At 41.5% G+C, this 14,414-nt stretch overlaps 1 protein-coding gene across 1 annotated transcript in view; it reads right to left on the bottom strand.

The window, feature by feature from the left end:
- Positions 1 to 14,414, bottom strand: part of LOC135714932 (inactive dipeptidyl peptidase 10) — a 190,286-nt gene that overhangs the window by 165,761 nt on the left and 10,111 nt on the right. The window contains exons 2-3 of the mRNA XM_065238327.1: positions 969 to 1,067; positions 787 to 890 (exon numbers count right to left, since the gene is read on the bottom strand). Coding sequence (XP_065094399.1) covers positions 787 to 890; positions 969 to 1,067 — 203 coding nt within the window. The remainder of the gene's footprint in view (positions 1 to 786; positions 891 to 968; positions 1,068 to 14,414) is intronic.

Genomic DNA, 14,414 nt, shown 5'->3' with positions numbered 1-14,414 from the left:
GCTTACCACTACACCACCGGCGCCGCTAGAGTAAATCAAATTGATTGCTCAAATTAATTTCATCAGAAGGGGGATCAAAAGATTGCCCTTTCTTTTGCGCTTAGGCGCCATGGCGGCAGTAATTTTTATTATACAAATCGACTTCCAAGCAGATTACTATAAGAATCTGATGGATCGAAGAGGAATTTTCCAAATCGATATTCAAGAATGATTACCTCGGGTAGGGTCCAAACAACGATAGAAGAGGAATAAGAGTCAAACAAGGTAGAAAATTTACAGGTATATTGAGCACTGAAAAGTGCTGTTAAAATTTGTTGTAGCTTTAGGTAGTAGTAACACTTCCTTCAGCAAAAAGCAAATAGATCCACACGGCAAGAGAGCACGATGCGGACTGATTTGACAACCGTTATAACATGTCATAACTCTGTAGTCTCAAAGGTCTCAACTTTTAATAACTTTAGGCCAAGTGCTCCGTGCATACCTACAGGCGTAGATTTAGGGTGACTGGTAGCTCATGGTCAATCCGAAACAGGGTGACAGAGGACCAAAAAATGTTGTACACTATACCTCAATTCTTGCTTTTAACGGAGATTATTAAGGTTTATATGTTTGTGTTAACCCTACCTAGTGCCAATTTCAAACTACAAGCCACACTCCTATACATTTTCCCATACAAATTATAAAGTTCTCCCGCAAGTCCAGATCGCAACCAAATTGTGATCCGAGCTAAGGAGAAATCTACTTACAAAAGTTGAGTTATACTTACAAAAGTTGAAATATACTTACAAATGTTGAGTTGTTCATCAACAATCTCAAATTCAGGTTACGTCCTCCGTCAATGTGCAACAACGATAGTCCTCCATCTGTGTTTATAAATACGTACTCGGATTCTGTAATGATCAAAAATGTATCAAATTTGTTTATAATAGAAACACGTTATATTCTATAGCGCGCATCTAATTGCTCACTATTCAACCAGGTTCCGTTATTCTCCTTCCATTTATATTGACCAGTCCGGACATCGTGTAAGCGAATTCGTTTCCCATGTGATCGCGATGACTCAATTTCTGAAATCAAAATGTTGTTCAGTATTTTGCTACATGGTTTTACATTATTACCAATGATGAAAAACAATTACACTGGGATCAACATTTGAAAATAACGTACACCGGGGAAACATGTATTTTTTCTATGATAAAAACATAAATATATAGTATAGTACAAACGAAGTGAAAGGTAGATTTTGGGAACAAAATGAATGGATAAGAATGTTGCGCCAGTTGCCCCATATTGGTTATTTTTCCATTGTTTTTTTTTCCATGGTGAATTTTTTATTCTTATCTAGCGATCTCTCTGATTGCTTTAGTGTGATTGTGTTAGTGTGCTAAAATAAGTAGGCATTATTATAAGTGCACGAAAAAAGTGTACATACGATAGTTTTCACAGTTTTCATGAACATGAATTGTTATTGACAAAAAAACATCAACAATATATTGCTGATTGCATCTGAAATTGGACTGCCCCAAAAATGCAAAAAAAAGTGTTATAAAAGTGCACGTTTTCGTCAAATTGTTTTCGTGTCTTCGGAGCACTTATTGCTTGCATCACAAGAAATAAGTGCACCGAAAACACCAATACGATTAGACGTAAACTCGCACTTTTATCACACTTTTTAATAAGTGAAAACGCGCTTAGTAGTCCAGTTTGATGTGAAATGCGCAATAGCTTCGTAGCATGTTATAAGTCCATAGCGCAAACATTGCATGCGTCGATAATTATTGTAACGTGTTGCAAAAGACTGGCAAAAAAACAAATAAAAGTTCTAATTTTCTACGGGTTAACCCCCAGATATGTTCCTTTAGGTGAGAAACTACTCTTTGAAAGTGGGGGTGACCTCGGCGTAGTGGTTAGCATCCATATCTCTCACGCCAAAGTCACGAGTTCAAATCTCACCCCCGGAAAAGTCACGAATGACCCAAGAGCGTTAAAGTGACTATAAAAAAAACTCTGAAAGTTACAGCTCATTTGGTTGTAAGATGACTTTTAGATTGGATTTGTGAGTGTTCGCGTCTCAGTGTAGAGTAATTTTTAGAATATTGTGTAGAGTACTCGTTAATATGTTGAAAATTCATGGCAGGTAGTTTTCATATATGTGTGCAGTTTTTCTCCATCAGTAAATCTCCGTGGTAGGCCAGAGTAGAGCAGCCGTAATACCACAGACAAACAGACATAACACATTGAATATTTCTCACTGTAAAACATCGTCGCTAAAACATTACCGCCATCTGTTGAGTACATTATGGTCGGTAGTACGCAGAACAGATGGCGGTGGTGTGTAAACGTCAAATGCAAGGGAATTGACTATGCGCGCCACAGGTGGTGGTACTACCAACTACGATACTTTTAAATTTACCGTTAAATGCATGTTCGATGCACAACTTGCGAGTGTCTGTGGCAATACCGTAATACGCAGCCATCCACCCACCAAAGCCTACAAAACCCACCACCAGATGGAGTAAAACAGCATGTTAGGCGGCCATGAGAGGTGGCTTCAAAAAGGCCATTATGAACGGCATAACGGGCACGATGACTGGCGATGGAAAACGAATGGCCTGGGTCCCTGACCAATTGACAAATCCAAGTTTAGGCCGGCCACCGCGGCGCTGTAATCGTAGCGGTGATGAACTTGAGATCATCTGTCAAACTGCATATATTTTCAAGTTTGTGATAAGAAACCTCTGTTTTACGTGTTATTGTAATTGCTATATTCAATAACAGAAAGCAAATATGAACAGAAAAGTAGCGCCGGTAAGAATGGTAAGTAAATCCTAATTCTTAAATGCAAAATCATTGAGATTTCTTCAAAATGAAAAATAGGTTGCTCCCAGCAAAACATCAACAAATAATGTTATCAATTTTCTTACAGTATTTAAACTGAGAATGCAATACTGAAGGATCATCCCATCGGAAATCGAATTAAATCAATTAATTTTGCTATTTGAGGTGAGTTGTTGGAACAATTTTACATATTGAAGCAATCAAAACAATATATTGTTCCATCCGCAGGAACATCATCTTTCTTATAGCTGAATCCGCTGCGAAACCATTAGGAGGTAATCACGCCTGGTTTGGTAGATTCAGACGAGCGGGACAACAAAAGCAGTACCAAAAGTGCATGTGGCGCAGACGGCATTGGATAGTTTGCCTGATCACCATACATATAACCGAGCGGAAACTCTTTCTTATCTGGCATAAGTAGAATCTCTCTGGTAAGTAGAATGAGATATTTAAGTGCTAAATTATTGAAATAGCATTGAAATAAAATAAAAATCGATGGCTGCAAATCATATCCGAATACAATCCTACCGTATTAAACCAATAACCAGCATCGGATGCCCTTGATTTTGTTGGTCACGTCCCAACAAACAATTTTAGCTGCAGACTAGCTTATACAGGCACAAATTAGCGGTATATGCCAATTTTCGGCTGTATAAGCTAATCTGCAGCTAAAATTGTTTGTTGGGGTCTCCATATCAACATTGATCGATGTGGTATGGCTGTTAACATAACCATGTGCATAACCTCATCATGTTTTTTCAATTTTATTTGAAATCTAGTAATTTTTATTTTGGGATCGACACATATTACAATAGTTTTTTTTTAGGTTTTGAATAAGATTCATTCATTTTAATCATTCCTCGTTCTGCTTGCGAATGAGCAACATCAAGGCCTGTTGTCTCGTCACATGGCATAGCTTTAAAAGTGTTTTCACCGCGAAAAGTTTTTTTTTTTGAAAGCAGTTTTTGTGCCTCAGGTGACTCGCGCATTACATAAGGAAGCAGCCGATCCTGGCGAAGCCTACGATCGGACTGTCCATCTTTAACCCGCTCGAAGATATCAAATTGATTTTATCGGAGCCATAGTCAGCAGCAGGAGCCGTGTAATACACATCGGTAAACGACAACCACACGGACGGTGTGTACGACTGGAAACAATAATTAGCAGAAAGCAGTGAGCCGCCGCACGGACGGTGTGTACGACCGGCATCTATTGTGGCAGAGCAGCAACAGTATAGCAGTAGAAACGGTAAGGGCAAATATTTTTTTTTTATCTAGTTCGTTTATTTGGAAGGCTCAATCGCGTTAGCTTTACGGAGCCGATAATTCATTGTTCACTGTGTGTAACAAAATTCACTTAATTCTATGTCTAGTAGGAGTTGGGCCGATTACTCGCGGCTTACTCGAGGTTAGAAGGGTACATTTTCGAAGGATAGGATCAGGGGAGGAGCTTGGGGTAGGGTTTCGTTGTCTCATCAGAGCGTTGTCGCCAGTATGAACGGTAGTGCTGTTCTAGCTTCGTCCGGAGTTCGACCGGCTATGGTGGGTGACCAGTGGGCGACGATGAGACTCATCGAGACGGGGGGACAAGACAAACAAAAACTAATAAAGAGAGACAAAAGACAAAAGGAATTAAATTCTTATACTAGACATTTGAAGAAAAACATAAACGGACTGCATATAGCAGAGATCACGGGTTGCCAACACGTCTCTGATAGGAACATAGGGTTGTCTTCCTTGGGCCTCGAGGGTATTCAAAAGTCGCTCTCTGGCGGCGTCATTATCCGTACATTGCCAAACTGCGTGTTCGATGTCATCGTAACCGTTTCCACACCGACAGATGTTGCTGTCCACGAGGTTTATTCTATTGAGATGAGCATCTAGCGAGTAGTGGTTGGACATAAGTCTACTCATCACGCGAATGAAGTCACGACTTAAGCCCAAGCCTTTAAACCACGCTCTCGAAGAAACATTAGGAATAATTGAATGTAACCACCGTCCAAGATTTCCAGTGTCCCAATCGGTTTGCCAACTCGAAAAGGTACTCTGACGCACTAAATGGTAAAATTCATCGTGTGAAATTTGCCTGTCATACAATTCGCCTTCCTGCGCGCCCACCTTTGCGAGAGAGTCCGCCTTCTCATTGCCTGGGATTGAGCAATGTGAGGGGACCCATACAAAGGTAATCATATATGATCTTTCGACCAGCACACACATCTGCTCCCTTACCTTTGAAAGGAAATAAGATGAGTGCCTACCTTGTTTCATCGACCGAATAGCCTCAATCGAACTGAGACTATCCGAGAAGATGAAGTAATGGTCTGTGGGCATATTGGAAATCATCCCCAATGCGAAGTTGATTGCTGCCAGCTCAGCAACAAAAACGGAACAAGGTTCCTGAAGTTTGCGGAAGGCGCTAGAGTTTTCATTGAAGACACCGAAGCCAGTGGATCCATTGAGACGGAACCCGTCTGTAAAATATCTTTTCATGCAATTGACTTGTTGGTACTTTTCAGTAAAAATACGTGGGATAATAATAGGTCGAAGTTGATCGGGAATCCCATGAGTTGCTTGTTTCATGGTCAGATCATATTCAATTGAGGAACTGCGATTGGTGAAGTGAACACGGTCTAGAGTATAACAAGGAAGACACATATCTGATGATATGTAGTGGTGGTAGATTCTCATAAATCGAGATTGTGTGTTCAACCCAAGAATTTCTTCAAAATTAGCAATTATAAGTGTGTTCGTCACTCCGCATTTGATTAGTATTCTGAGAGAGAGCTCCCAGAAACGGTTCTGGAGGGGTGTTACTCCTGCCAGAACCTCGAGACTCATGTTATGCGTTGAGTGCATACAGCCTAGAGCAATACGCAGACAACGATATTGAATTCGTTCCAATTTTATTAGGTGACTTTTTCTTGCCGAGAGAAAGCAGAAAGAGCCGTACTCTAGAACAGAGAGAATAGTTGTTTTATAAAGCGTTATGAGGTCTCCCGGATGAGCACCCCACCATGTGCCGCAAATTGAACGGAGAAAGTTGATCCTCTGCTGACATTTTTGCTTCAAATACGTAATATGGGCATTCCAAGTGCACTTTGAATCAAACCAGACCCCAAGGTACTTGAAAGACAATGATTGAGTAATGTTTCTGCCCAAAAGATTAAGATGCATTTGGGCTGGGTACCGCTTTCGAGTAAACACTACCAGTTCAGTTTTCTGCGGCGAGAATTCGATCCCTAGATTCATAGCCCAAGAAGACAAGTTATCTAAGGAATTTTGCAATGGTCCTTGCAAGTCCACGGCATGTGGACCTCTTACGGAAACCACACCGTCATCTGCAAGTTGTCTTAGCGTGCATTGTTCTGCCAAACAGTTGTCGATATCTTTGACATAAAAGTTATAAAGAAGAGGGCTGAGACATGAGCCTTGGGGCAGGCCCATGTAACTAATTCTGGAAGTTGTCAGTTGTCCAAGAGAAAAGTTCATTTGCTTTTCTGACAACAAATTGTACAAGAAATTATTTAAAATTCCAGAAAGTCCACATCTGTGCAGATTGTCTGACAGAATTTCAATGGAAACTGAATCAAAAGCCCCCTTAATGTCCAAGAATACTGAAGCCAATTGCTCCTTGTGCGCAAAGGCCAGTTGAATATCTGTGGAAAGCAGCGCTAGACAATCGTTTGTTCCTTTGCTCTTGCGGAACCCAAACTGTGTATTTGATAGCAAGTTATTTGATTCGACCCAGTGATCGAGTCTCCGAAGGATCATTTTCTCCAACAATTTCCTAATGCACGAAAGCATAGCAATCGGACGGTATGAGTTATGGTCAGACGCTGATTTGCCAGGTTTTTTAATGGCTATTACTTTGACCTGTCTCCATTCAGGCGGTACAATGTTGTTTTCTAGCAAGGAATTGAATAAATCTAGCAAGCGTCTTTTAGCGATATCTGGGAGATTTTTCAGAAGATTGAATTATATCATATCGCTTCCCGGTGAGGAGTTGTTCGATGAAAGAAGAGCCATAGAGAAATCCAGCATTGAGAATGGTCTATCCAGAGAGCCGCCGCTAGGAGACGCTTCTCGAAGAATATTTTGTGCTGGAGCTGAGTCCGGACAGACCTTTTTAGCGAAATCGAATATCCATCGGTTGGAGTATTCTTCACTCTCATTGAAAGATGAGCGGTTACGCATGTTGCGAGCCACCCTCCACAAGGTGTTCATTGAGGTTTCTCGTGAGAGTCCCTCGACGAAATTGCGCCAATAACCGCGTTTTTTTGCTTTGATTAATTGTTTCAGCTTTGTCTCAAGCTTTGAATATTCCTCGAAGTAAGTGGAGGTTTTGTGTCTACGAAAAGCTTTGAAAGCATCAGATTTTTCTACATACAATTTTGTGCATTCTTCGTCCCAACCAGGTGTGGCTGGTCTCCTTTTAAAGGGTGCACTTGGAACTTTTCTTTTTTGTGCTTCCAGTGAGCTTTTGTAAATCAAATCGGCTAGGAATCGATATTCTTCCAATGGTGGAAGCGCATCTATTGATTCGACACCGATTGTCACCGCCGTTGCATATTTCTGCCAGTCGATGTTCCTTGTAAGATCAAATGGAACCCGAGATGGTTCTGCAGAGTGAGGGCCACACTTTATTGAAATGATGATTGGCAAATGATCGCTACCATGGGGATCATTGAGAACCTTCCACTGACAATCCAATGATAGCGATCTTGAACACAAAGATAGGTCGAGTCGGCTTTCTCGAGCCGGAGGTTTTGCTATACGTGTCGCTTCACCAGTGTTCAAAATAGTCAAATTGAAATCGTCACATAAATCGTAAAAAATAGCCGCTCTATTGTCGTCATATAGATCGCCCCACCCAGTACCATGGGAGTTCATATCACCCAGAATTAATACTGGGGATGGAAGAATCGAAACTAGATTCCAGAGTTGACTACGGCTAATGGAGGTTCTTGGTGGAACGTATACTGAAGCTATGCAAAGATCTTTGTTCTTCACATTTATTTGGCAAGCAACGATTTCGACGCCGGATAGAGCAGGAAGGGAAATTTTGTAGAAAGGGTAGCACTTTTTGATCCCTAAAAGTACTCCTCCATAAGAGTCGTCTCTATCCAAGCGTATAATGTTAAAATCGTGGAAGTTGAGTTCTTTATCTGAAGAAAGCCATGTTTCACAGAGAGCAAATATATCACAATCAGAATTGTGAAGTAAAAATTTGAACGAGTCTAGTTTAGGCACTAGACTACGGCAGTTCCACTGTAGCACAGTGGTCATATCTTCAACCTCGTTCGACGAATTATCCATCGAAAGATATGATTGATGCAAGGAGGGGCCATGAAACAGTCAATTGCTTAAGATATGATTCTAACGTTGGAAGCAAGGCAGAAACTAAGCTTCTTAGAGGGTCTTGTATGTTGAACATGTTTAATATGAATTCCACAATGTCCGAAAAAGCTAGCAAACCTCGTTCGGATTTGGATTTCTTTTGAGAAGTTTGAGGAGCAGCTTTTTTATTTTTTTTATCTTTGTTGGGCAATGGCGGAAAATTCTTGCTGCATCCAGGGATTGGATCAACAGGAGCCTTCGGTTTTGTTTTTTCATCCCCATTACCCTGGGAATTTGGCAATCGTCTGGAGGTGACTTTAGTTTTCTTACGGCGCACTTTCGGGGAGGGGCATTTTCTTTTTGAGGAACCGTCTATTTTTGAAGGTGCGTGTACCACCGTAGAATCACCTTCATCGGATGAGTCAGAGTCCGATTCTTCAACTGACAAAACCGAAAATTGGTTTGCATCTTGGACGGCTGATGCAGCCTTCAACATTTGAGCATATGTCTGCTTGGAGCGTCCAGAGATTGAACGCTGCACTTTATCGGAGTGCTGTTTGTACATCGGGCACTCCTGCAAGGGGTGAGGATTCTCGCCACAGTAAGCGCATTTTACTGATTCTTTGTGGCAAGAATCCTCTTTGTGGTTTTCACCACATTTGCCACAACGAGTTTTGTTGCCGCAATGGCTGGCCGAGTGTCCCAGCCTTTTGCAGTTGGTACAATTATATACCCTCTGTACAAACAGTCGCACCGGAAAAAAAAGCACCATCATCGTCTAGCAAAGATGCTGAATGCAGTTGCCTTACATCCAGTATCTTCACTAGCGCGGTAGCGAATGTCGAGTTTTTAAAAGTTCCCGAGGCATGTTTCAAGTCCTCGACAGTCAGACTCGCGTCGGAGACCACGCCTTCTATCTCCACATCTCGAGAAGGGATGTAGATGTTGTACTCAACACTAAACAACTCGTGATCAGCAATTTTATTTGCCACATCATAAGTCGGTGCTTCTACACGCAGTTTGTTGAATCTTTCTTTGTGTACCAAGATTCCCGGATACTTACGCAGCAAATCTCTCGTTATGTCGAGAGTTTTCAAAGGTTTATTTTTGGGCCGAAAAAAGACAACCCATGGTCCTTTCGAAGACGGTTCATAGTATCTGGTTCGCGTAACGTAGGCATCGGAAGATGCCATAAGTGTTGCGCAAAAGCGGTGCGCAACCACTTAAGAAGGAAAAAAAATAAAACCTTCACTAATTAATTAATTTTAATTACTAGTAATTAAATTTTTTGTCCGACGTACGAACAAATCAAAAAGAAAAAAAAAAATCGAAAAAAAAAAAAAAACTTATATCTACTTGCAAAAAGTTGTCTCACTATGACCCATACTCCCCTACCAGGGGTGAGAGACAGAGTCACGCGCCACGAGGCAAAACTAAACTACAATAGGGAGGCAATGGACTTGCAAAATGTATTGTCTAATACTTATGCCGGTTGTAAACAACCTATCAGCCGTTGCAGCTAGATGGTCCGTTTGCTGCTGCTGGTGGTGATGATTGGTGTTGGTGGGTCGGCACGATGATGAAAAAATGGCTTGACGACCGGATGGATTACCGGGGTGGATTAAAGCTGGATGGCAACTCCAAGGGGCTCGGCCCATGGAATTCCACTTCCTCTGTTGCACACTGGTCACTTGGGGCACCCAATGGGGGGGGGGGGTGAAAAAACCGCTCGGGCGGAAAAAACACCGAAAAAAACTAGATGCCGCGCGACTGAGACCGGGACGTTGTTAACCGACTGAGTGTTCAACTAGGAATGAAGGGCAAATAGTAGCACGTATCTGTTTTTGTATTCCCATTCCTCTGACTGTTTGCTTGTGGATCGTCTGTCTCTCCCCCAGTAGAATCGTTCCACATAGGGTGGTTCGTTAATAAAAAAAAAGTAAAATAATAATTACTTTTTGACGACAATTTTTAATTTCTAATGGATGGTTCAAAGGGGGGCAGTAAGCCTCCCAATGATAAACTTAGAAAGCGCCATTATCAGGCGTCCTCTGCCTCGCCTAGGGCTGTCTATTTTCGGCAGAAAGAGAAAGCCCTTAACTTCTTAGGGATTAAAAGAATATTGACGCGTCGTTTCCAGGGGACCGAATTTCATCAGGTCAATCGGAACAAACTGCGTATAACTGCGCCTACATATAATATCGCAAATGATATTGCTGACGACGAGGCTTATAACAAAGAGTATTACGTCTACATCCCATCTCGAGATGTGGAGATAGACGGCGTGTGATGACGTCATGGAAGGTATGGGGCGCCTTCAAAATGCTGCTTCATTTACCGTGGACGTTCTGGGTTGCAGGATATTGTATTCAGCGACCACGGTAGATGGTCAAAAGACTTATTCCCCTTCAGGCTCACTACAGGTGTCTTTCCAGTTCGCCGGAAAAAATAAAAACCACTTTAAAAAGCATGCAAAAATCTGAAGGTAGCGGGGATTCATTGAAAAAGTCGAACAAATCGGTAATTGCTGTTCCATCTGATCCTTGCTGCAGCTTTTCCACCCCGCCGCTACCTAATAAAGGTAACCGTAAGAGGTTACCAAAAATAAACACCACGTCTACTCGCAATTCAAAGAAAACTCTCCCGTCCAAGCGAGGAAAGATTAAATTTAAGGCCATTGTGGATAATATTTTGAATGCCCTCGGCTTTCCCGACGAATCGCCACTTCGAGGGCTTATTGACCTGCTTGTTCCTATAGTCGGAAACTACTTCAAGCAATCGACTGCATCATGGCCCCTCATTGGTGAATTCATATCTTTCGATGGATAATTCGTCGAGTGAGGATCAAGATATGATCACTTTATTACAATGGAACTGTCGTAGTTTAATACCTAAATTAGACTCGTTCAAGTATTTAATTCACAATTCTGATTGTGATATATTTGCACTCTGTGAAACTTGGCTTTCTTCTGAAGATGAACTAAACTTCCACGATTTTAACATTATCCGCCTGGACCGAGATGATTCATATGGTGGCGTACTTATGGGGATCAAAAAGTGCTACCCCTTCTATAAAATCTCAATCCCAATAATTTCAGGCATTGAAATTGTCGCTTGCCAAATAAATGTGAAGAACAAAGATCTTTGCATAGCTTCTGTATATGTCCCCCCAAGGACTTCCATAAACCGCCGTCAGCTTTGGAGTTCAGTTAATATCCTTCCATCTCCAGTTCTAATACTGGGCGATATGAACTCACACGGTACTGGTTGGGGCGAATCATACGATGACAATAGAGCGGGTATTTTCTATGATTTGTGCGACGATTTCAACTTGACTATCTTGAACACTGGTGAAGCAACACGTATAGCAAACCCTCCTGCTCGAGAGAGCCGTCTTGACATTTCTTTGTGCTCTAACTCACTATCATTAGATTGTCTGTGGAAGGTTATCAATGATCCCCATGGTAGTGATCACTTGCCAATTATTATTTCAATCAAAAGTGGTCGTCTAAAAACAGATCAGTCAATTCAAGTTCCTTTTGACCTCACGAGGAACATTGATTGGCAAAAATTTGTATCGGCGGTAACTCTTGGTAATGATTCTACCAATCCTCTACCACCACTGGAAGAGTATCGTTTCTTTACCGAGCTAATCTACAAAAGCGCATTAGAAGCTCAGAAACGACGTGTTCCAAGTGCATCGCTCAAAAGAAGACCCGCCACCCCTGGATGGGATGACGAATGCACAAAGTTGTATCTTGAGAAATCCGATGCCTTTAAACATTATCGTAGACATGAAAGATCTGAGCTTTTTGACTTTCTAGAGAAACCTCGATGACAACGCTTTGGAAAAAGGCTCGCTATATGCGAAACCGCTCATCTTCCAATGAGAGTGAAGAATACTCCTCCCAATGGATATTCGACTTCGCTAAAAAGGTTTGTCCAGATTCTGTTCCAGCACAACCAACTTTACGGGATACAGCCCGAAGTAGCGGTTCTCTGGATGAACCATTCACAATGCTGGAATTTTCAATGGCACTTCTTTCATCGAATAACTCTGCTCCGGGAAGCGATATGATCAAATTTGACCTTCTAAAAAACCTCCCCGATATCGCTAAAAGACGATTACTTAACCTATACAATTCATTTATGGAATTCAATATAGTTCCACCAGCATGGAGACAGGTTAAAGTAATAGCTATTCAAAAGCCTGGGAAACCAGCGTCTGATCACAATTCTTACCGTCCGATCTCTATGTTATCATGCCTGAGGAAATTATTAGAAAAAATGATCCTATTAAGACTTGACCATTGGGTTGAATCAAAAATCTACTTTCAAATACGCAATTTGGTTTCCGGAAGAGTAAAGGAACAAACGATTGTCTAGCGATGCTTTCATCTGATATTCAAGTGGCCTTAGCGCACAAGGAGCAATTGGCTTCAGTCTTTTTGGATATTAAGGGCGCATTTGATTCGGTTTCCATAGAAATACTGTCAGGCAATTTGCACCGTAGTGGATTACCCGGTATTTTGAATAATTTTTTGTATAATTTGCTGTCAGAAAAACAAATGACCTTCAATCTAGGTCAATTGACAACTTCTAGAATTAGCTACATGGGCTTACCCCAAGGTTCATGTTTAAGTCCCTTACTTTATAATTTCTATGTCAAAGATATTGATAACTGCTTAGATAATCAATGCACGCTTAGACAGCTTGCAGATGATGCCGTGGTTTCCATGAGAGGTCCACGTGCAGAAATCTTGCAAAGACCATTGCAAAATTCCCTAAATAATCTGTCTCTCTGGGCAAGAAATTTAGGGATCGAGTTTTCACCGCAAAAAACTGAATTGGTAGTGTTTACAAGGAAGCGGTTTCCAGCCCAACTGCGTCTAAATATTTTGGGCAGAGACATTACCCAATCTTTAACCTTCAAATACCTTGGAGTCTGGTTTGATTCAAAATGCACTTGGGGTACCCACATTACGTATTTGAAACAAAAGTGTCAACAAAGGATCAACTTTCTACGATCAATTTCCGGGACATGGTGGGGGCTCACCCGGAAGACCTCATTAAACTATATAAAACGACTATTCTTTCAGTTCTTGAGTATGGCTCTTTTTGCTTACACTTGGCAAGAAAAAGCCACCGAATCAAATTGGAACGAATTCAATATCGTTGTTTACGTATTGCCCTTGGATGTATGCATTCAACACACAATATGAGCCTAGAGGTCCTAGCGGGCGTAAAACCCCTGCAGAACCGTTTCCGGGAGCTCTCATTAAGAATATTGATTAAATGTAGTGTCAGTAACAACCTTGTGATTGAAAACTTCGAAGAAATGCTCGAATTGAGCATCCAGTCTAGATTCGTGCGAATCTATCTTAATTATATGTCATCGGATATTAGCCTTCCTTGCTATAACCCCTCTCGTGTATGCTTTACTAACTACAGTTCCCCCATTGACTACGATCTCTCCATGAAACAGGCTATTCAAGGAGTTCCAGATCAACTTCGACCTATCTCAATTCCCCACATTTTTGCTGAAAAGTACCAACAAGTCAATTGCAATAGAAGATTTTTCACTGATGGATCACGCATTGATGGATCCACTGGCTTCGGCGTCTTCAATGAATACTCAACCGCCTTTCGGAAACTTCAGGAACCTTGTTCCGTTTATGTTGCTGAGCTAGCAGCAATCAACTTCGCATTGGGGATGATTTCCGATATGCCCATAGACCATTACTTCATCTTCTCGGATAGTCTCAGTTAGATTGAGGCTATTCGGTTGATGAAACAAGGTAGGCACTCATCTTATTTCCTTTCAAAGGTAAGGGGACAGATGAGTTTGCTGGTCAAAAGATCATATATGATTACTTTTGTATGGGTCCCCTCACATTGCTCAATCCTAGGCAATGAGAAGGCAGACTCTCTCGCAAAGGTGGGCGCACAACAAGGCGAGATTCATGATAGAAGAATTTCACATGATGAATTTTTCCCATTAGTACGTCAGAGTTCTCTTTTAAGTTGGCAAAACGATTAGGCAAATAATTCTCTTGGGCGGTGGTTACATTCCGTTATTCCAAATGTTTCTTCGAGAGCGTGGTTCAAAGGTCTGGATGTATGTCGGGGATTCATTCGAGTGATGTCAAGACTTATGTCCAACCACTACTCGCTAGACGCACATCTCTATAGAATAAACCTCGTTGACAGCAATATATGTAGGTGCAGAACCGGTTATGA

The sequence above is a fragment of the Ochlerotatus camptorhynchus genome, unplaced genomic scaffold (assembly GCF_037179485.1).
Source record: "Ochlerotatus camptorhynchus isolate MF236.1 unplaced genomic scaffold, CSIRO-AGI_Acam_v1.1 ptg000766l, whole genome shotgun sequence".
NCBI lineage: Eukaryota > Metazoa > Arthropoda > Insecta > Diptera > Culicidae > Ochlerotatus > Ochlerotatus camptorhynchus.
The sequence above is the reverse complement of the archived record's forward strand: the minus strand, read 5'-3'. Positions and strand labels throughout refer to the sequence as shown.